Genomic DNA, 23958 nt, shown 5'->3' with positions numbered 1-23958 from the left:
ACAAGATGCTGCTGGGTCTCTGAGTCAGAAATGGTTATGGGACTTCTGTCACTAATCTGTTGATGTATAAAAGAATTGTTGAGAAATGAGATAGGATGTGCAGGGGCCCCAACATTATTCATTCATTTTCAACTTTTGGTTCAATCCTCAAGGCCTTTTTTTTGCATCGCTGTATAGCACATTTCACATTGTCTGTGAAAGGGGCCAAACAACTAAAGCTGAATGGAGCTTTAAATCTGTCGTGGAGATGTAAAATCATGTCACATTAAACAGAAGGAGAATTATAAACTCCTGCCTGAATGTAGCCTATGGAACATTTGAACCAAGTCTTTAGGGTCACAATATTTATCACCTATAGTTGACCTTAGAAAAGTTTTTGTTAGGAGTCTGTGGCTAGAAGTGATGCATAAAAAGGGCTTTTTTCTAGAGCCGCCCCGTCTTTACTAACACTTTTATAGTAACTGAGCCATAGGAGCAACCATTAAACCCCAGACAAGGAAACGAGAGAGCAAAAGAGTGCTTTTATTGTAAAATCCCATCATCTGGACTTATTGTGTGACCTCTTCTTTGACTGATTTCCCACACCACACGTGCACCCGGAGCATAAAAGCCAGGACACTGCACCTTGTCGCCGACGCACAACAGGCATTCACAATCAATATTTTTAAAGCTTGAGAGCGGGGCAAATGAAAACAGAATGCACTTACAGATTGACAGATGATGGGGTATTTGATTCGATTGATGCCACTGGCAAACACGGCGAAGGTCAGCGCAGTGTGGAAGCAGAAGTTCAGCAGCATGTGCCATCCTTTGCGACTGATGCGGATCGCACTGCCAAAACAAAAAAGAGGAAATAAAGCTCTGCATGGAGACACCATTTCAATGACCTGTAGATAAGCAAATATCACTTTTTGAACAAAAAGAAAAAGCTGGTATACAGGAACAAAAACAGAGCATCATTTACATTTTTTTTGTTTTATGAATAATCTGATTATCAATTCTAAAGGAAGTTTTATTTTGGGATTCTTCTGGATTCTGTACCACATCCTAGTCATTCTTGACGTGTGTTCAGGTCACTCTGTCAAGTGTCAAAAACACATCTGCTACTTTCTTAAAGCAGCAAAGTTGACAAAAAAAACAAAGTTTTTGGAATGTTTCTTTTTGCAGAGATGAAAAAGAAGAACATCTGACTTCAAAATAAAAGAAATCTGCATTTAACAGACCAGAAGTCTTTACTCCAATCATGGGTTTATTACAACAATTGTTCCCACAGACCATAATAATGCAGAATAACTGACTGAACTTTCTAATGTTACGAGGAAGCTGCTGATAAAGTTGTTTAAACGGTGGATTCATGTTCATTATTATAGTTAGAGAATACCAGTTTCAGTGACTTTTTTTTGCATTTATCCGTCTCATCCTTAAAGTCAGACAAGGCTGATGTTGGCGTCTGATTTTTTGGTTGCCACATTGACAGTTATGGGTTAAAGCTCAATATTCGTCCCATTTTAATGGTTCCTACATGAAATCTAGTGAACAAATGAAGTTTAAAGCAGCTGCAGATATTTTACAGAGGATGAGGATTCATTCTCTGTGGAGATTCCGCTAACTTTCTGCTAACTGCACAGCTCTACATCGCCGTGTTTTAAACTGCATTTTAGACATAAAGTTGTGGATGGCAGAAAACATCTTTCTAGCTCAACCAGGACAAAACTGAAGTTTTAATCACTGGTTCTGAAGACAAGAGAGAGATGATTTTACCCAAACTTAAGAATTTTAAACTTCCTCAATGTGTGAGAAACCTGGGCGTTCTTTTTGAACATTTCATCAGAAACGTTGTCAAAACAGGATTTTATCAACTTAAAAACATTGCCAGAGTCCGCCCGTTCCACTCTCTTGCCAGTACAGAGGTGCTAATGCATGCTTTCATTTTTAGATTATTGTAATGCCCTGCTCTCTGGTTTACCAAAAAAGTCGCTGGGCACAGGGCAGGAACACATTGCACCCATTTTAAAGTCGCTGCATTGGCTCCCTGTGCATTTCAGGATTGATTTTAAAATTCTTTTAATGGTTTAGAAATGGTTTAATGGTCTTGGGCCTTCTTATTTAAATTATATTCTTTTTAAATAAGAGCCCTCGCGGACAATGAGGTCATCTGGCACGGGCCTCTTAGTTGTTCCTAAAATGAGGACCAAGACAAACGGTGAGGCTTCGTTCTGCCATTACGGTCCTCGCCTGTGGAACAGCCTGATGGAGAACCTCAGGGCCGCAGAGACTGTAGAGCTTTTTAAGAAGAGGCTGAAGACTTACCTTTTTAGTCTGGCTTTACATGACTTTGGTAAATGCTTAATTATTTTACTCATTGTCTATTTATTGATTTATATATTTTCTCTACTTGGGGATCTATTGTTCTGGGGCACTATCAGCTCCGCCTGTAGGGGGTGCTGTTGCTGCGGTGTGCCCTAGGCTGCTCTGTGTTGGGCGGGCGCTGTGGTAATGACCCCCACAGTCGGACTGGGCCTTAGAATGAATGGATCCCCATATTATCGTTTCCTCACATCAGAACCAAGCCAGACCTTTTCTTTATGCTGCAGTTCTTCGATTTTGTTCAGGGTTCTACTGGGGGAACTGGGTGGGTGGAGGGAGGAATCTGGTGAGGGAGGGGTCCCATCTGTGTGTGATTGTCCTGTGTTTTCTGTTTTAAATAATTTTCTTATTTTATGACTATTTTATCTGCTTTTATGTTAAGTGCTTTGTGTTTTAACCAAAATGAAAGGCGCTATATAAATAAATAAAGTTTGAAGTTTGTGGCTAAATGATTTAGTCTGATTCTTTTACCTGAATGGATACAATCCAGATATTTGTTGTTATTCATTTGGCATTTAAATCTATAAGCAAAAATGTCTTTTAACAGAAAAGCTCTTTTTCTTTGTTACTGTTATTTTTTATTTGTATCAAAAATAAATTTATAAAGGACATTACAGCTTCAAATATTAAAATCTGACATTTCTGGTTTTTTAGACTGTTTTGTTCTTTGTGGTTAAATAAAACTCAGTCATATTCTTTAATCAAGTATTGTTTGAAGTGCTGAGAAAAAAACAGGGTTATCATATGCTTAGTGAACACAACACATCCCTCACTAAGATTCACCTTCAGCCTATTGAAATTGACCTGACTTGGTAGAAGCAAGCTTGTGATTGCACGTCTTTTTTTTTGGATCACATGTACAGAAAAAGCAAAAACAGTAGAAAACTGTGACTATCTGGCAACATTGGTAGATCCTACCCAGTGGCAGTTCTACACTAATTTACTCTCCGGGCTGAGTCTGTGAAATAACAGATAATGGAAAACCGATAGTGTCGCAGATTTTATTTTCTTCCAAGCATATGGATGGCGCCCCCCTTTAAATGTGCACCCCAAGCAATTGCCCGTATTGCCCGTGCCTAAAACCGGTTCTGGTTCTACCAGCTGATAGGATGATGACATTTGTCCATCATTAATCATGAAACCTTCATTAGTATTTAGACATGGAAGACACTTTTGAAAGAACTCCAACATCATAAATCAAGCCTCATCCAATCAGTGACGTCCCATACTACCATACCTTCTCCAGTTTCTTATTGTGTTTTGTCTTTTTAACATGTCCTTTTGATTTTGAGAAAATACATATTTTTTCCAAAATGTTTTTCTTCTATTATATTTCATTATTTATAATTGTGCTTTGGTTTCTAGAATTTTGTTTTTATTAATAAAATGTAATGTTTTTATTTTTATTTTTGATCTTTAATGGGTTTTTGCATCAAATGATTTGTTGATGTGACTTGCACTTTAGGGCCACCGCAGTTTTTAACTGATCCTTCTGTTACTCCCAGTGCAAGATGGATTTTTTAACCCTTGTGCTATCTTAGATGACCCCCCCCCCCCCCCCCTTACATTGACGTGTTCTCCCTACCATGACAAAGGTGGATAAAGGTGGAAAGATTTCATCATGTAATCCATGGACACCAGTGAAGATCACCAATCATTGAAGAAAAAAGGTTCAGAGCACTGTCTAGTGCAGGGGTCGGGAACCTATGGCTCGCGAGCCATATATGGCTCTTTTGATGGTCACATGTGGCTCGCAGACAAATCTTTAATTATAGTTTTTTTTTTTCATTAGACCAGTCCTTCTCGGGCGCGTTGCGATGCCAGAGGCGCGCAGTAGTAGCGGTGCTTGGAGAGAAATCTGCGCCAGCGCTATCAGTTACTATTATCTATTATTTCACAGAGTTTGTACCAGCTGGAAACCTGTGAATTGCCGTGCCTAAAACTGCGCGCTCCCGTCTCTGAGAAAGAGCGCGCAGATGCGGGGACGGGATGTGTGAGGGAGAAAGCAGAGGGGGGGGGCGAGGGGTTGTGGGGACCGGCAGCAGGTGAATCGCGCAGGGATTGTAAAAACGTAAAACCCGCTGCCCGTCACTCACTGCAGTGTGTGAGTGTGTGTTTGGCTCCCCGTCTGCATGTGAGCAGTCTTTGTCACATCTACAGAACATTCAGACCTACGATCACGTTTAAAGTCTCAACGCCTGAACGAAGCAGAAACTCACCACGTATCAACCAGACTAGACCATCAGCAAAACTACCACGAGAAATACTCATCATTTATTAGCAACAGAATAACAATGTTATTAAAAAGAATCCACAGACTTATTGTACTTTAAAAATGTTGAAATTAAATCAAATGCACACATTCATTTGTATATTTAGTTTTAAACAAATTGTCGCGGACTGAGTTTAACTTGGCTGTTGGGCCGCGTTAAAAGTTCTGGAGTTCATTGAACGCGTCAAGCAGAGATCTGATTGGCCCTCAGTTCTGTCGCTCAGCCTGTTGTTAGGTAGTTTGGACCAATGGGGTTCAGCTATGGGCCGAAGAAGGGAAATGGGAGGGCTGCAGCGGGAGCAGGGGAATATAAAGTTGGGAGAAGCGCTCTCGTCTCGTCTCGGCGGGAGAGATTCAGGAGTTGCTGAATTAATTGAACGGCGTTAGTTGCGGTCTGCAGTAATCGGAATAAAGAAATTTAAAAGAGGTTAAGTCTCCGTGCCTCAGTGTGGGGAAGGGACACTACATTATTGTATGGCTCTTTCGAAATTACATTTCAAAATATGTGGCATTTATGGCTCTCTTGGCCAAAAAGGTTCCCGACCCCTGGTCTAGTGGGTCTAGATCAGTGTTTTTCAACCAGTGTGCCGCGGCACACTAGTGTGCCGTGGGAGATGGTCAAGTGCGCCGTGGGAAATTGCCCTCATTAATCATTAACTGATCTAAAAACATTTTCCATCTCCAGGAAATCAGCTCTGTGTTCATCCAAACAGGCCCTGATAAAACACTGAGTAGTTAGGAATATAAAAGATCTTAAAATTACTTTTTCTTTGTGTTTATTTAATTCTATTAAAGACATTTTGATAAGAATGACTGTACCGCGATTTACCTGCAGCTATGACAGTTTGCGAAAAAGTCCCGCACCTTTGCCTGTCTCCGCCAATCATTCTTGAAGGCTTAATCACATGTCATCAGTCTGACCAATCAGAAGTGCTTAAAGTCTTCACTTCCTTGTTCTTAGTTCTGCTGATAAAGTCGCTCAGTTCTAACAAAAGTACCAGCTAAAGATCGTCTTTAGCGGTGTAGCTTTCCACAGAGTCTGGTGTCAGACCGTGGAACAAGTGAACAAAACAATGAAGCTCCGAGACGCGAGTCTTTCTGCAAGTTTTTGGCAGTTTCACACTACATCTCCCATGATGCATTGGATTAAAGGGACAGCGCACAATGAGTTGTCCTTGTGAAACGTCTTGAAACCACAACAAACAAACAATTTGTAATTTAACTTTCACTTCATCTGTTAGAAAAAACAGCCGCAACTTCCTGCTTTTTCTGGCACAATTATCACAAAAACGCACGTGAGATTGCAGGGGGGGGGGGGGGGGGGCTGTCGATCAATATAGACCATTAATTTCTGTTTTTTTTTTTTTTTTGGGATGCTGGTGTGCCGCAGGATTTTTGTCAAGGTTAAAGTGTGCCGTGGCTCAAAAAAGGTTGAAAAACACTGGTCTAGATGACCCAACTCTCAATGTTAAAGTGCCTAAGATGGCACAAGGGTTACATACATGTCTCTTATCCTCACCGAAAACAAAAAAACGAAACAAAAAACATTTGACATAATTAATATATTGCTAAACTTGACCAAATAAAAGGCTGAGTTAATTGCATTACAAACACGTACATTTAGAAGAAGGTTGCACAATCACATTAATTTCTTTTAAAGATCCAAACAGGATCAGTTATGGTCTTATATTCACTCTCGATTGCTATGGTAGATCTGTGGAAAACAAATGACACTTTGTGCAGTCTGTGAAATAGAAAAGCTGCCTGCATGGCTGAGCCCAGAACACTGTGACTGTGTCCTTATAAAACCATGTGGACGGACAGAATGCTTTAGTCAAACAGATGGGATAACATGCAGTGCAGTTCCTGCCAGTTCTCTCTCCATATTCTCATGAATGTAGCTGAAGAACCAAGCTGGACATCACATGATTCCATTTGTCTGAAATACTTGTCATTGGTGGCTTTTATCTTGCAGACTGCAGGTCAAAAGTTGTCCCACAGCAAAAAAACATTTCTAAATTTGTGACACTTGGATGTCTGAAGAGCAGCCGAATGCCACTTAGCAGGAATACACCCATATTGGTTGAGTCAGACATGATAAAGTGCAGGGAGAGGATAGGATTAATTTAACATGTTGCCAGAAACCACAAGTTGCTAATTTTAGAATAATGGACCTCAAGCAAAAGGGCAATTTATATATTCTTTGAAATTCATGACTGTAATCCTCAATGTTCACCCTTTCGATTCACTGGCATTTGCAATGAAACCTTTCTGTTATTTTAATGATGACATGAAAAGCGATTACTTCCAGCTGACTGGACTCCTTTACTACCATTTTTTTACCATAAGTATTCAAGAACATTTCTATTTTTGAAAATATGCCATCAGCTACTATGTATAGAGCATTCATCGCACAATTCTGTTTTCCTTTATAAGAAAATGATCTAAATAGGTCAGAAAACATCAGAGTGAATACTTTTTTGTGTCTGCCTCCCCTTGGTTTGCACAGTCACTGTCCCCATTTGATAAGACAAAGGCCCACGCTGGAAATCTTTGCTCACAGCTGCCCATGAAGCCGCCTCGGATGAGACAGTGGCTCAGCGCTGAGACACCAGACCATACCCAGTCTGAGCATCTGAGATGGGAGAATGAATGCTGCAGTTTGTAGGGTCTCTGCTGTGGACCTGGTGCTGCACTCCTGCCAACATGGAGGCAATAAATCAGGATGACTGCTGGCCTCCCTGAAAGAAGTTTTCATATGTTCTGCTTGAGGCTTTCATTGGGTCAAGTACATTAACCTGGCAGCCCTTCATATCTCCATCCCCCATTGGAGGATAAAACTGTCCTGACTCTGCATCTGCTCTCTCACCCTGCTCAAACTGCTCAGAGAAATGTGAGGAGCTATCAAAACTACACTCTGTGCAATATGACACGTCATACAATAAGCAGCTTCAGCCAAGCCAAATGTGCTGCTGATCTCCAATAAACCAGAAGGATGTGGCACGGATATGTATCCAGACCTCATTCAGCAGCATGGACATCATTTATTTGTCTTTCCAATGACTTCAGAGGAAAATAGCTGGCTCGTTGGCTGCAAAAGGATCTGCTGTTTTCACATTTTCATTTGTTAAAGATGCAATCTTCAATGTTAAGAGGTAAATGAGCCGATCTTAACAACAATCTTGTAAAATTACAGTAAAACAGTTCACATTAAAGGTGCATTAAACAAGTCAGCAGAATGAATGACAAAACAGAATTAGTGCAATGAACTGAAGCTTGTCCTTAACAAAGTAAAAAATCCCTAAAGTACTCGCAGCTTTCCATATTTCCCACAGTAATGAAGGTTACTGTTGTTTCCTCTGAGATTTGGCTGGTGGTAAATTTGCCTCCATCAACTAGCAGATACACACTGCAGGTGATTACAATAAAATAACAGAAAGAAATGACAGTTTACTCCCTTAAATATATAGAAATGTTCTGGTTTTACCATGTTGTGCCTTTAAAATGCTCATTTTCTCTAACGTCCGAGTTCTCCTCGTCTATGTGTGGGTTTTCTCCAGGCACTCCGCCCTTCTCTCAAAGTCCAAAAAAATGCTTCATATGTCAGTTGGTGACTCTAAATTGGCCCTAGGTGAGACTGGAAGTATGTGTGGTTGACAGTATTTAATTGGCCCTGCAACAGACTGTCGTAGGATGTACCCTTCCTTCATTCTACCGTAGCTGGGATATCTATGAAGACTCTCATTCATCCAGGTTGGTTCCATTGTAGTAGTTTTAGGGGATGTCATCTGGACTTGGTTTTAAAGTTACTTAACTTTTAAAGTTAAGTTTAAAGTTTAAGTTATCAACGCAGTAGACAAGAACATCAAGTTCACCAGGGAAGACACAAAGGACAACACCCTAGCCTTTCTAGACTGTGCTGTGATCATTGGAGAGGACAGACAGCTCCAGGTTGAAGTGTACAGAAAGCCTACTCACACAGATCAGTACCTGTTATTTGACTCAAACCACCCTTTACAGCACAAACTAGGCGTCATCAGGACATTACAACACAGAGCCCAGGAGGTGCCCACAAGCTCTGACGGAAAGAAGAAGGAAGAGCAACATATCCACCAAGCCCTCCGAACTTGTGGATATCCCAAGTGGGCATTCACCAGATCCCAACATACAGGACAACAAGACAAGAAGGAACAAGAGCCGAAACGGAACAGTATTTCAATTCCCTATATCTCAGGCCTGTCTGAAAAACTTAAAAGGATTTTCAAACAACATAACATCCCAGTTCATCTCAAACCAGTCAATACCCTCAGACAGAAACTGCTTCATCCAAAGGACAAAATTCCCAGCTACAAACAGAGTAATGTTGTGTACTCTATCCACTGCAAAGAGAACTGCAATGAACAGTATATAGGAGAAACCAAACAACCGCTACACAAGCGGCTTTACCAACATCGCAGAGCCAACCCAAGTGGACCTGAGTCTGCAGTACATCTCCACCTGAAGGCCACAAACCACTCGTTCGAGGACAGTGAAGTCCGAATTCTAGCCAGAGAGAAAGGATGGTTTGAGCGAGGAGTGAAAGAGGCCATCTTTGTCAAGAAGGATAAACCTTCTCTTAATAAGAATGGTGGTCTCAGGTTTATTCTTCCATCCATCTACGGCAGTGTTTTGAAACCTAAACAAACCAAACCAGTTCCACCTGAGTCGTTAACCGGTGAAAGAGACGACCATTTGGAGAGGGAGTCACTGGTTCCCCAACCCCCAGCTGAAGACAAAGGACTTTTAACGACCCGAAACCACGTAGGCTAAGTGGACAACATCTCCAGTTTCAGGTCTGACTCCTCCCCCATGAGCGCATATATACCAGTTCTTAGACCAGCTATTTCAGAATTGACAAAGCCTCTTGGATAAGAGGTGAAACGTCTTCTAACTTTAAAACCAAGTCCAGATGACATCCCCTAAAACTACTACGTAGCTGGGATAGGCTCCAGCATCCCTGTGACCCCAAAAGGGTTAAGGCGGGTTTAGAAAATGAATGGCTAGGTAGATTATACATGCTGTAACATGGAAGAATTCAATACCTATCATTCATACAAAAAACGTGGGTTGTTTGATCTTAAAAGCAAAATAAAACAATAAAGGCAAAAAAAAAGAAAAACCATCTAGAAATCTTAGGCTGCATTATGAATCAGCCTTTGAATTATGCTTAACTTCATTTCTTATTTTAGAAATTGTGCTTTACTTTAACCCACATTTACTTTACTTATGCCGTCTGGGACCAAGTAGGCAGTAAAATAACTTGATTGCTTTGAGCAAACTTTTGCTAAAAGATTAAAAACTTTTATCAGAAGAACTCAGCTGATGTGCAATAACCAAACAACATGCAATGATTACCACAGCCAAGACTCTTCAAATGCATTTTTTGCCACGCTGAGCCAAGGAGATATAGCCCCTTTTCCAAAAGGTAAAGGCACAGTAATAGGTCATCTCAGAACTCACTTCCTGTAACCAGGAGACTGTTCCTTTCACCAACCAAACTAAAAAACACGGCAAGTTTTCTTAAATTAAAAACAAAACTGAACCTTCATGTCACAGATTGGGTGCAGCTGTTTCCTGTTAGTAATTTGTGTTGCGGGTCTTTGGGTGACCCTCCTGATGTTGAAATGTTTTGGTGGTTTCCTGTGAGTCACACTTCAGGTCTTTATGTAAGGGTTTGGTGGAAGGGGGCCTGCCTGTATTCAGGTCATTGCTGTTCTCTGTCAGACATTACAAAATGCTAAATATTTCATTCCATTCAATAAAGAGCTTTAATAAAAAAGTCAATAACTAAATAACTGTAAGTTTCCACAATTAAACAAAAAGTCCTATTTTCAAACAAAGTTGTAAAAAGGGATGCCATGAGAGATTCCAAGGTGTGCAATGGAAATCTATTCAATTTCACCTAACAGGTCAAAAACATTTATTACAGACAGGACATCATCTTCTGTCTTCATCAGGTTTCACACAGAGAAATTAGGAACATGAAAAACCATTTTTCTTTCTGTTTATTTGATTTGTATTCAAAGCATTTTAATAAGAATGACTAGATTGTTAAAACAGACTTCAGAATATAATTGAGCTTTTTAGATTTTTGGTTGCTGGATGTTTCTTGTGATTTTTTTTTATCAAGGAAAAGGTGAACATTGGCTCAAAAAGATGGAAAAACCCTGATCTACCTGATCAATCTGGACTGTTATGAAACAGCATCTCCTGCAGATTAAACCCTTTTAACCCTTGTGCTATCCTAGGCACTTTAACATTGGGAGTTGGGTCATCTAGACCCACTAGACAGTGCTCTGAACCTTTTTTCTTCAATGATTTGTGATCTTCACTGGTGTCCATGGATTACAAGAAATCTTTCCACCTTTATCCACCTTTGTCATGGTATGGAGAACACGTCAATGGAAGGGGGGGGGGGGTCTTCTAAGATAGCACAAGGGTTAAATTGCTGAAATAAAATAAAAAAAGAAGAAATGCTTGACAATCACTGAACTAGGCTCTGTAGGTGTGGTATGAGTAATGGATCACTGTTGTATACACGCCTGATGCAGATAGCATCAACTGGCTTCAAAGGATTTTGATTTCTAAGACATGATACCCCACACAGTGAATTTCCTTGGTTCATACATCATACATCACTACGCTGCTCATGATCACAGATTCTGTCTTTTTTTCTGGCAGAAATGAGCACTGACTGCACATTTACCATGTGTAGAAATACATATTTAGGCATTTTACATTCCGCATGCTATTTATCTCTGGCGATCATGCCTCAAGTTGGTCCCAATTTAATGCTTTGTCCCTAATATTCACAGCTTGGATCCAGTCACTCAGCTGGGGTGATACTATGCAACTCAAGTGTTACCACACAGAAATGTGTGTCAGCACTGGGGATGCCTGGCGGGAGGTGTGGAGGAGGTGCGAGAGATTTTAAATGTGAGAACTCATGAAAGAAAACCCCACTGACCCAGTGTGAAACAGAAACACACTCCGAGTTAAGATTTCCCCATTCATAAAACAAATAGACATACGGATTCATCAGACCCACAAATTGTCTTACTCAACAATTTAATGAATTAGCCAAAAACACATGTTTCCAATGTGCTAGTTTTAATTTAAGAATTCATCATTTTATTTATGAATAAAGGTTCAATCTTTCAATTGGTTCAATTAATTTCTACCAGCAAAAATTGCTTTCAGATCTATTGTGTTTACAGTTTCATACAGAGTAAATGTCTGTAATGGTTTCTCTACTTGCGGTTTCCAAAGTGAAGCCTTAAACTGTTGCCTGCCCCAACAACCTGGACCTAACACTATTGGTGCAAAAAAAAACGGCAGTAATTTCAGATCTATCCACAGTTGAAACCCTTATGCTATCCTAGGCACTTTACCATTGGGAGTTGGGTCATCTAGACCCACTAGACAGTGCTCTGAACCTTTTTTCTTCAATGATTTGTGATCTTCACTGGTGTTCATGAATTGCATGAAATCTTTCCACCTTTATCCACCTTTGTCATGGTAGGGAGAACACGTCAATGTAAGGGTGGGGTCGACAGCACAAGGGTTAAACTGGATTCCAGTTCAAACGAGGAAAACAAAGACGATCATGGATCCATTTGTTTATAAGTGGATGCACCAGGACAAGTTTTTTCCCCACAATTTTCATCTGCTCCTGATTCACAACGATTTGAATATAGAAATACTCAGGAACACAGTTTTAATCATAATTCGCTTTATAGGCCTATATTTCATCTATCATGCTAAATGCTACAAGAGCAAGTTACAAAGATCAAAAACACCTTTTTCATTAGAGTGGAGCTCTTAAACAAAGCATTTTGATGTGTCTAAAGGTTTGTATCAAGAATTTGTAACTAAGTTATATTTTTCAATAAAAATGGTTTTAATCAGATGAAATCAAAAGTATGTTACAAGATAAACACATTAAGACAGCATTAGAGCCATGATGACTATTATTATCTAAGAAATAAAAGATAGTTTTCAAAATAAGTTCATGACATGAAAATATCAGACAGAAGTTAAATGTCTAAAACTATAACTAAACAGTGATAAATTCCTCTTTTTTTTTGTTTTTTTTAGCAAATTCCAACTATTTTCTTTTGAAAATTAATTCCATTAAATGGTTGAGTCTGATTACTTCATAGCCCTGCATTTAAATGCCATGTCATGAGTTTTGACATTTTTACTTGCTCTTGTTAAATGTTTTCAATCTTAAATGATGATCATTTTTATATTGTTTTAGAGGAAATCCAGAAATATCTCAAACCCCACTCTGCATGTCTGGATGCCAGTTTTTACAGAGTCAGCTGTTTGGAACTCCAGATGCTGTCCTCACTGCCTGACTGTGGGGGACTCTGCTCATCTCCAAATCAGCTGTCACAGAATGATGAAATCCTGCTGCATCTTCAAACACTTTCACCAGTTTGGCACTTGATGTTTGGAGAGACAACAAGCACAATCAATCTGTGGCATCAACAAATGTTTTATTCTGGATAAAACAATATTCCTGTGTCGTGAGATGTTCTGAGCTCCTCTACATTCGAATGGATGGAGTACAGAAATATTCTACTGCTGTCACAAAGACAGCAGACTCAAAGCGAGGCTTGATGAATAAGCCAGGCAGCCCCCACCCTCCCCCCTGTCACAACAGGACAACAACAAAAGTGGCCCATGAACCCCATGGGATTCCACAGGTGGCTCCCATTTCTGTTGCGTCACCTTGAAACACTCGTACTTTCACAAAGCACAATCTGCATGTATTTATATCTTCTTAGTCAGGTTACTCAACGTCAGCCTAAAAACCTGGAATCAAAGCACATTATGTCAAAAATCCGACAGAATGGACAAAGAAAGGCAAGAAACCAAGAGACAGTAAAGACTGATTTGACATTAAGAGACACCAGACTGAAGGGGATTAAGGTTTGAGTGGACAATGCAGTGAAATCAAGGTGTGATTTCCTCTTACCTGTGGTGCACTATGTACGTGATGATGGAGGCAAAGAGGCAGAGCAACATGACCGCCGTGCAGGCATACACGACCGGGTGCAAAAACTCCCCAGGGTAGGGGGGGAATGACAGCACCTTCTTCAGATCCTGAGATGACAAAAGAGTACAAAGAAAATCAGACAACAGCTATTAGAAATAAGTACCCTAAAACAATCAATGGCAAAGAAATAGTCTGCACTGTGAGAGAATTTGTGAAAATCTGCCCTTAGATGGAGATAATGAGCCTTCGGTATGTGGAGCCACAATTTATTGTGCAGATTAAAGCTGCATGCAAAACAACACAGAATCTAAAGGAAATGTGCCAGAGCTGGAAAGCTGTTCACATCACCGTAAGAGAGTAACAAGGCATTCCATGCCAGAGTCTTCCCAGTGCATTTACATGTGTGCATTTCAGACATTTAAGCCCACATTTAGTAAAAGCAACAGAATGCAACAATAGCACAAGCTTTCAAGTCCATCAGGATTTAAAGCAATCCAAAAATAGAGTTCCCGCTCAGTGGAATTAAGAAAAAATAAAAAAAGGAAAATGATTTCTTTCAGTCTACTAAAGCTCCTGTAAATGTCAAAATGAGTTGCCCTGTACTCCACTGTACATAAAGTTAAAGGAGAAACTCCCTTGGCATTAGCCACCCATTCTGCAACAGAAACATTGAACTGCTGTCTTTCAGCAGTTCATCTGAAGAACACAGGCTCGCTGTACACTGAACATGAAATGATTGCGTTCACTCCCCGGGCATTGGAGCCCACGGGCTCTGAGGTGGTACTCTGCAGGTACAATGCCAAAAGCATGGCATGATTTAAAGGGCCGTCATGAGGATGTAGCTAAATAAAGTGCACCGTATCTCCATAACCCCGCCAGCTCAAAGTGGGTCTGTGTCTGAGAGGCTGATCCGCGTACGTGCTGTCAGGGTTCATCATTGTCTCTCGTCCCACCCAGTGGGGCACTCTGCCGCCGTGTTTGTCGAAAGGCTGATGAGTCTGTCTGCCACTGTGAGGGGTCGTGACCTGAAACTGAGCATTTAAAAACACAGTTGTAAAGTAGTTCTGTGTGCCGAATCATAAAGACACTGGAGAGATGTCTGTGTAGCAGAGTATGTGCAGCAGCTCTGCCTGGCTCTGAAAAACTGGATTACTTCATGATGGGATGCCTTCAAATTTAAGTAAGAGTCACACTTCTGTCTACTGACTGAAAAAGCTGCATTGTATCCTAAAAGTGTACAGGTTTTAATGCTTCTCCATTTCAAGCGTTTGACTAAATGCCAAATCCCCCTTTGCTAGACTTTTGGAGAATATTCAAATGGAAAGATTTGCTTCATGTTTCTTGCAATTCTTTAAATTGTCAACAGTAAATATTTGTAGTACAGAACACAGTTTACCATGATATATATTTTAATTGAACATTCCTGGAAAACATGTCATCTTGGAGGCACCATATGCTTCTCTGAAATCTTAAGGGGCATTTCCTGCATTTAGGCTTCCAGCTATGAAGTTAATTAACAATATGACAAATTAACTGTGTCAAATGCTGTGATCCCAGATGCCAACAAGCTAAAGGAGCTTAATGCTCCCCCCCTTTTTTTTTTAGCTCTAGTGTTTAGTGTTTCGGATATCTGCTGGGTTTGTGTCGTAGATCTGAGTAAAGATTTTCAAAAACATGACTAGATGGTTTGCATTACCATTGATAATTCAAGTGTGAATGCTTTGAGCTGAATGTGTTTGCTGAAAAAGCTGTAGCCATTTGCTTAAATTGCTGAAGCAGTTAGTCTAATGCAAAAGTAGCTGAAAAAGCTGTAGTGTGCTACAGCAAAAAGGTTCAGTAAATAGCTAAAACTGTTTGCTACATAAATTTTGAGGTTATAGCTTCATGCTAAAGTAGTTTAAGAATTTAAAAGATGAAGAGATATGAAATTAAAACGTCCAAGCACCAATCTCCTGAAAGTTTTGATGGTTAAATAAGTTAAATTGGTGAAACGGTTGAAGAGTTTTTTCTCTCAAAAAAATTGAGAAAGTGTCAAGAGAATCCTTCGAAGAATCCACACAATTACCGGTTTTTCACTACCATAAGGTCCACTTAAAAGTCTTAAATATTCTCGAAAATATACGGAGCTACCCTAAGGTGCGGTGTGCCTAATGTGTTGTTGTGTGACTTCTGTAAAGAGGACGTAGGAGAGGATATCATGAGCACGGTAAGGAGGGAAGTGAGAACGTGAAAAAAAGACACCCCCGACTAGCACAAAGGTGAAGGTATGAGCATTATGCAGAACAACATGGTTTTGGAGACCCTGAAAATGCTGCAAAGAGACACGATTTTAAAGCACAGTTTAGACTGAAATCTATCAGCTACCTGGAGGAACATGGGAATAGAGCAGCTGCCAGAGAATTCAAGATGAATGAATCCATGGTTCACAATTGGAGGAAGCTGGAAAACGAACTCCGACAATCAAGAAGACGCAGCTGAGTTTCCACGGAAATAAGGCGAGGAGGCCCGAGTTGGAAGACCTACTGGAGTGACGGATTAACCATCAGAGAGGAGTTCTTGGAGAATGGTGCTTTCATTTTATGAAACTGTGCCATCTTTCCATCCGGGCAAGGACTACGGTGGCGCAGAAACTTCTAACAGTTACAATGAAAAACTGTCCATCTTCCGCTTCTTTTACTAAGTCTTAGGCTTTAGCTAAGACTGTGAGGCAGCACCGGGATACGCCACAATTTGTGAATAGATTGCTGAAGCTTGGGCTAGCGTGTCTGCTTGCACTGTTCTTCAAGCTTTCACAAAAGCTGGCATCATTGATGAGGAACCGAACGGCAACGAGACAGACTCTGACGATGACTGAAGTGAAGCTGGCGTGTTTGATAGAAATTTAGTTCAGCTGTTCATTTCAGATACAGTAGATGAGGACTTTGATGGATTTTTGGAAGCTGATTGATGACTGAAAAAATATAAAATAAATCACAACCAACTCAGTTGAGCTCCTGCTGCCTTTTTTAAAAACACACTAGCATGCATGTTTTACCGGTTTGTGTTAACGTGCCCGCACCCCAACACCAGGTGCGCCTTTTGCATGTGTTAAACACAGAAAAAGCACCCATAACTATAATCCGATGCGCCCTATGGCGGTGAAAATATGGTATTTATATGAAAATGTACCCGCTTATAAAGTCAACCATGTAAAGTTGTATAAATAAGCATCTCAGCTAAGTAATAAAAGTGTCCTGTTTGTCATTTGTTATATTTTGGCAGGTGGCACAGAGAGTTATTAAAACAGTTTGTTGTCTATCAGAGTAACGAGACTGCAAGCCATAAAACTAAGCATAAACCTAAAAGATGTTCATCAGGGCTGTGAATCAGAAAAGTCAGGACGTAATTCTTATGGTTTGACAGTGGAGGACATATCTATTTAGTCTATTGCAAAACTCAATTATTAATCAAAGCAATTTTATTCTCACAGAACCAATTCATTTTCAGCATTGAAAAATCTATTGGAGGATTATTCATCTTTTTTTTTTTTTTTTTTAACTTGTCCTGTCCAACAGCTGGGCAAACAGATGAGAGCTGAGGGCCTCTTGGGTTGGACATATTTTACTTTAACAAGAGGGGTTATTAATCTTCAGACAAACCAAAGGTATGTCTGAGTAAACCCCTTTTGTAATTGAGGCCAAACTTTATTAATTTCAATCATGTCTGAAAATCTTTGGTGTTGGACCGGACGGAAAAGGAAGGAGGGGAAGAAGAGAGAGGTACGCTAGAGAGAGGGGGGGAAGGGGGTGATAATAGGAGGGGAAGGGGGATAAGACCATGAAGCAGCATAAAGCAACAAGTTTACTGGTTGTTAATCATTATGGTAAGGTTCAAATGTAGTAAAAAACAAAAAAACAAACAAAAAAAAGGGCGGAGCCTGTCCACACACACACTGAAATGTATTAAACACACCTGCTAGCAGCAAAAATGTCCACCTGTCGACATGTACACAAAACAGATAGTGTTCACACGCATACTTATGCCTTAAAACCAACTAGTGTGAAATATTTCAGTCATTCAGTCATACAAACTGTTAGTGCAAAGGTGAGCTAACACCAGTGCTCAGGTGAGTGTTTATGTCTTTCTAAAATGGGTGGTGGAATGTGAAAAGAAGGAGGAGGAGCGCCCAGCCATCCCCACCCCAAGACCCCCACCGCAGCAGCAGCGGCAGCCAGAATCCCCCCAACGCCACACGGGAACCGGCAGGGAACAACCGCCGCCCGGGCGACCAAGCCCGCCATCCAGGCCAGGGCCAGCAGGGCCGCCGCAAGGCCCCCAGAGCCAGAGAGCAGGGAGGCACGGAGGGAAAGAGAGCGCCGCCCCAGCCCAACCAGGAGAGCAGCCCCCCCGCCGCGCCGGGAGAACCCAACGCAGGGCCCCACCGGAGAAGGACGCCCACAGCCCCAAACGAGCACCCCACCACCACCCAGGAAAGGAGGATTATTCATCTTGATATGAGCCGTTTAAGCGTGACATTGCAACTTGTAGTTCAGAGAAATTAAATTAGAACCAAACAATATGCAGTCATTTAGAACAATAATTAAAATAAAGATCAATTAAAGTTAGCACATAATTTAATGCACACAATATCTTGGTATTGAAATGATCCATCCAGCTTTTTTTTTTTTTTCATTCAGGGCAATGTTTTTATAGTTAATGGCACCTTGGAGGTGATCATACAAAAACTGCAGAAATACTAAAGCCGAAGGGCCAAATGTAGGGCTAAAAACAAATTATTAGTGTTCTTTGAAAAGCATAGTCCAGACACAACATCACAAAACCTTTCCAGGGTTTTACCTGGAAATCAAACTAAAGCAGCTTGGGAAAATTAGGATCTGCTGAGATTCCATTGACTGTATAAGAGAATTGGACCAAGCAAATGTGGCGTCACCCATTGAAAACAGTTTACTTCCAGCTCCAACTAAGTAAAGTCAATTCCTTCACCTTTTTTTGCAGTAAGGATACCGACATGTTGGAGCCAGACAACGACGGCAAGCAGTGATTGGTCCAAGTCGGTCTGAGTCTAGATTTCTATAGCTATCACGCTCACCAATCAGGAGTGAGCTTGTTGAAAGGCCACACCCCTTTCACTGAAAGTGGGCACGGGTGAATCTGTCAATGAAACTTTTGACGCGAAAACCTTATACTGTATGTTTATTGAGCCATCTCATGGGTCAGTTATTAAGTTGAATAACTCACGGCAAAGGAAAGATATGAAAAGAAAATATAGGATTATCAAACATGTTAAAAATGGGCTCCACGGTGGCACAGTGGTTAGCGCTCTTGCCACAGGGGGACCTGAACCAGGAGACCAATGGGGGGCCTTTCTGTGTGGCGTTAGCATGTTCTCCCCGTGCATGTGTGGGTTTTCTCCGGGGACTCCGGCTTCTGCCCACCATCCAAAAACATACTTCATAGGTGTGAATGTGAGTGTGCACGGGTGTGTGATTGGGGTCCTGCAACAGACTGGTAACCTGTCCAGGATGTCCCCTGCCTTCAGCTAGGATTAAACCCAGGATAGGCCCCAGCAGCCCTGTTTAAGCAGCGACTTCCTGTTTAATTTCACATTCACACCTATGGCCAATTTAGAGTGACCAATGATCCTATGAATGTTTTTGGATGGTGGGAGGAACCCAGAGAAAACCCACACATGCACGGGGAGAAAATGCTAACTCCACACAGAAAGGTCCCCCACTGGTGTTCTAGTCCAGGTCCCCCATTGGTGTTCTGGTTCAGGCCCCCAGCTGGGAATTGACTTCTTACTGTGATGCAAGAGCACTAACCACTGCGGCACCGTGCAGCTGAGAAACAACACTAACAAAACGCAGGTTTTGACAAACCAAAACAAGTGGAAGCCCATCACGATCAATAAAGACGCCTGATAAAAGGATGGCATTAAATATCCCCAGAAACCAAAAATGCAAAAAACAGAACTTTGGCATAAATCATTAAATTTTGCAGAAAAAATAATTTTCTCTTCATGGGCGACGAACATGGCGATAGACCACAGGTCCAGATGACATTACTTTCAGTTGATAGAAAAAAGGTAACTGGCTTCAAATAACACATTTTCATTTTTGCTGGGCGTTCATTTATTGCCATCTTCCCTCCCTCCCCTTTACCCTTCAGTGCGAGTGAACGCTGAATACGTATTTATTAATGATCCCTTTGTTTACATCTCTCTCACTAGCTTACAGCCCTTACAACCTCAACCTAACCTTAGCGGTGCAACAAAAACGGTGATCAATATCGTAGCTATCAGCCGTCCAGTTCTGATCCAGATTCCAGCTCAGACGAGGAAAACAAAAACGTTAATGGATCTATTTTTCTGATAGTGGATGATCAGAATGGAGCAGAGCAGGGAATTTGTGACTCACCCAGCATATTTCCACGTGGCTGCTATAAGCGTTTTTAACTGACATTTTTTGATCTGCTCCTCCTTCACCACGATTTGATTAAAGAAATACTCAGAAGTTTAGTTTTAGGCTTATTTTATTTATGTCTTCCATAACCAGAAAAATGCCACGAGAACATGTTAAAAAAGACCAAAAACACAATTTCTCTTGGAGTGGATCTTTAAGCTTGGATTTGAAGCAGCTGATAATAAGTGAAAAACCCAAAGAGGCCTTCAGCAGCTAGAAAAAATGTGAAACAGAGCCTTGAACTGCTGCTCTGTGACATAGAAGCACTTTATAGGGGAGCAGCGTAGTTTGAAAGGTATAGTGAACAAGGCTGGGCTAGAAAATGCATTCTCAGCAGAACCTTCTTCTGCACAAATAAAAGTAAAAAAAAAAATTTAAAAAATAGATCAGTACAGCCGGAAGAGCTGGAGGTGATAGAAAACAGTGGGGGAAGAAAAGAGGTGTGAGCTGAGGCCGTCTGTTTCAGCAGAAGGTTCAGCCCAGAGGAAAACGGAGGCAGATGAAAGGCTGCCCCAAACAAATTGTTTGCTGTCTCTTAGAAACAGTGTTTATGCCGCTGGTGTGAAGTGAGGCAAACTTCCGAATCACACTCAGAGGAGAGAGAATGAGCATGCCCAAATATACATACCAAACAATGACCTTAGGTGTAATAGTTTGCTATCTTTGCAGAAATAGTTTATCACTTACTTAGTTCCTCACACAGCCGGTTATCCTGTATCTCTGCCTCAGGCTTCATGTTCAAGTCAAGTATAGATTTGTTTGTTCGTGCAACTGATGCAGACAGTGAAGTTACAGTTCCCTTGTTGACCTGGCTGTCATAATGACTGATGGGTTATCGGCATAGCTTTGAGCATGCTCTGAACATCTCCTCCCGCTTTCTAGTAGAAACCGATCTATGCTGTGGACGACATAAACCACCTGTGGTTCCTCCACCCATCTTATTAGAACAAAAACTTTATTACTGACTGTGAGATGGGGAGCCCAACTGACTCTTTGACACCAATTCATAACCGCCAGACAGCCTCTTCATCAAACAGGATCATTTAGCTTAGCTTCTTGCACATTATTGCTGAAATATCTGCTTTAAAGAAATTACAACTTTAATCTGAGATCCTCCATTCCCATGCCAAAGTCTGAAAAATACAGTCAATTACACAATCTCACATAGAATATGAGGCCCACAACACGAAAAAACATCACCAGTCAAAGAGCCTTCATAGGCTGAGTGACTTAATGGAAATGAAGAGCATATCAATGAAAAAAATACTACCAAATGCTTTAAATTAGTCTGAAAACAGTTAAAATTACAAAATCGATTAGCCAATCTGTCAGATGCACCCTTGAAAATGGTCCCCCTCTGTTGTTGTAATTACACTGGTTCATGCAGGAATGCAGTCTAAGAAATATGCAGAAGAAGTTAAGAAAGAGCAAAAAACAAGCTTAAATCCCTCCAATAAATTGCCCACGGCTCTCAGCTTCCAGCCTCCATCCAGCCGTGTATTTCATCATCCTCGAGTGGCTGTGTCAGTGCAAAAGCAGGAGTGAGAGTACAAATCAAACATGCTGTGGCTGACAGAGACAGGGAGGCGGGGCTGAAAAACACCTGACACTGTCAGAGAAGCAGCCATGCTTCATCCACAGAGGTCATTGTGTTTCCGATGTTTCCTGCGTGGACATCCCTCAGGTCATAGTTTTGAGACACAAACATTCCCGCTGTCTGCCTGCCCACTGCTGATGGCTTAATGGTGGAGGAAAATATGTCCAGTATCAAACATCAATCAAATCACGTGGATTCACAAACACGTCCATAAAATCAATACAAACTGATGAGGCGCTCTGGTCTCAATAAAATGGAGCCTCGCTAAAATTTGATTGAGAGACATTTCCGTCCTGCTAAATGTATTTCTTCCAACATGAAAACATTTTAATAATTTCTCTGGTACCACATATTGGAGGTGTTAACTTTAGCTTAGGGCCATTGAAGTTTCTATAGGGAAGTTCTTCAAACTGCAGGTCTGTGCAGATATCTAAAGTGTGACCATCAAATTAAAAGGTCTTGTGTACTGCTCAACCTTGCAAACTGAGAACAAGATCATAATTCACTGTGGGCAACAACTGGAACAAAGGGACACGACTACTCCAGACTGCTACATGCTGAAGGAATCAATACTAACAAATGCAAAGGGAGAAGACTCCCACTGAACATGTTGTAGACACATTACAATGACATTAGGTAGAATTGCTTCTCTTCGCTTTGGATTTTTCCAGGGGAAAATATACAGAATCTAATTTTATGGTCAAATGCTTGAATATGTTGTGACCCTTTCTGGGGTTTTGAATGCTTCACTAAAAGATCGATGCAGTTTTATGTTGTATGTCTTAACATGTAAAACTCCCTAGATGGCTCATTTCAGGAGTAGGTTTTAACAGGGAAGTGACAGATTTATGCTGTGTGAGTCTTTTAAATACATAAATAGATTCTAACTCCTTCTCAGTCTTGTTTGCTTTCAGGCTGCTCTCTAGGACTCATTCTCTGCCTCTATCTAACCATCTATTTTCTGCATCCTCCTCATTCACAACAACTACCCCCCTTTCCTACATCCATGAACTCCCTGAGAATGAATGCAAGGGTTGGCAACATGAACCTGACTTGGCGTACATGAAACTCTGGAACAACAGACTACCATGTCCACTGGGGTAACCAAGAGAATTTATGCAACAAGGCATGCAGAGAGTTACAGAGAGGCGAGGACTGGTGAAACTGTGGAATTGCAAGGTCTTATGGGAATTTTTTATTTACAAAAGGAATTGTTCTGTGACCCTTTTATATACATGTATTATGATGTTGCCTATGGTTTGGACTTTGGGAGAAGAGGAGATTTCATCAAGTTTGTTTGTTTTTTTCATTAGTTTGATGAAGGAGTCCAAACTATGTGGTTTATACCAGCACATCTCATTGGAAGCTTTCCCTCCACAATCAGGACTCCAGCCTCTGTCCATGGTGAACCCTCTTTCAAGTGGGACTAAACCCTTCACACTCACAGTGCACTCTGCACCTGGGTCATCTCCTTGCCCTCCATGCAGCTGTAGCTTGTCATCAAGAACTACTTCTGTCATTATGTCGGACAAATCTCCACTGTCATTCCAACCAGAGGACAGTCTGGGTGGGGTCAGTTGACTCCATCCAGGTAAAGAAGCAGGTCCTGGTGGTCCCTCCCAAAGGTTACTGATGGAATGTACAGCCAAGCTAGCAGAGCCACTCAGAAGCTGATCAATGCAGAAAGATTCCTGGTATTGTGGAACACACTCTGCCTTGTTTTTGTTTCCAAGACAGGATGACCAGCACAGCACAATGAACACAGAGCTGTGGCATTACCGGCACAGATCAGGAAGACTCTGCTAATGGCTTTTCCTCCAGCATTATAATTTCATCTGTGTTTATGTCAGTTCACTTATCCAAAAAAGAAGTCTTCTACACGCGACAAAGAGTTTATGACTATCTGGGAGCATCTGGTGCATATATGAGAATTATGTATCTTGGTTAGTGCTTCAACACCAACAGCCCCTCTCTTCTGAGATGCCTACATCAGGTGTGTTCAATCCATCAAGATGTGTAATTATTTGAGTCAGCTAATCAGCATCTAGCTAGTAAGGGAGGACTGGAAAGCAGGCAGGGTTGTGGCTCTGGACGACCAGGGTTGGCCTCGTCTGCCTTTCCTCTTCTTGAACTTGAAAGGACTGACGTTTCTGTTGTTTGCTGTCTAAAACATGGACCTATGTGTTATAGTTTGCTCTTTGTGTTTGGTTTCTGTGTT

At 41.1% G+C, this 23958-nt stretch overlaps 1 protein-coding gene across 1 annotated transcript in view; it reads right to left on the bottom strand.

The window, feature by feature from the left end:
- LOC101156843 (adhesion G protein-coupled receptor A3) overlaps window positions 1-23958 on the bottom strand; it is a 207733-nt gene that overhangs the window by 30766 nt on the left and 153009 nt on the right. Inside the window, exons 15-16 of the mRNA XM_023963140.1 lie at window positions 13662-13789; window positions 708-831 (exon numbers count right to left, since the gene is read on the bottom strand). Of these exons, the coding sequence (XP_023818908.1) occupies window positions 708-831; window positions 13662-13789 (252 nt within the window). The remainder of the gene's footprint in view (window positions 1-707; window positions 832-13661; window positions 13790-23958) is intronic.

This window comes from Oryzias latipes, chromosome 15, assembly GCF_002234675.1.
Source record: "Oryzias latipes chromosome 15, ASM223467v1".
Classification (NCBI taxonomy): domain Eukaryota; kingdom Metazoa; phylum Chordata; class Actinopteri; order Beloniformes; family Adrianichthyidae; genus Oryzias; species Oryzias latipes.
Note: the sequence above shows the minus strand (reverse complement) of the source record. Positions and strands in the feature narration are given on the sequence as shown.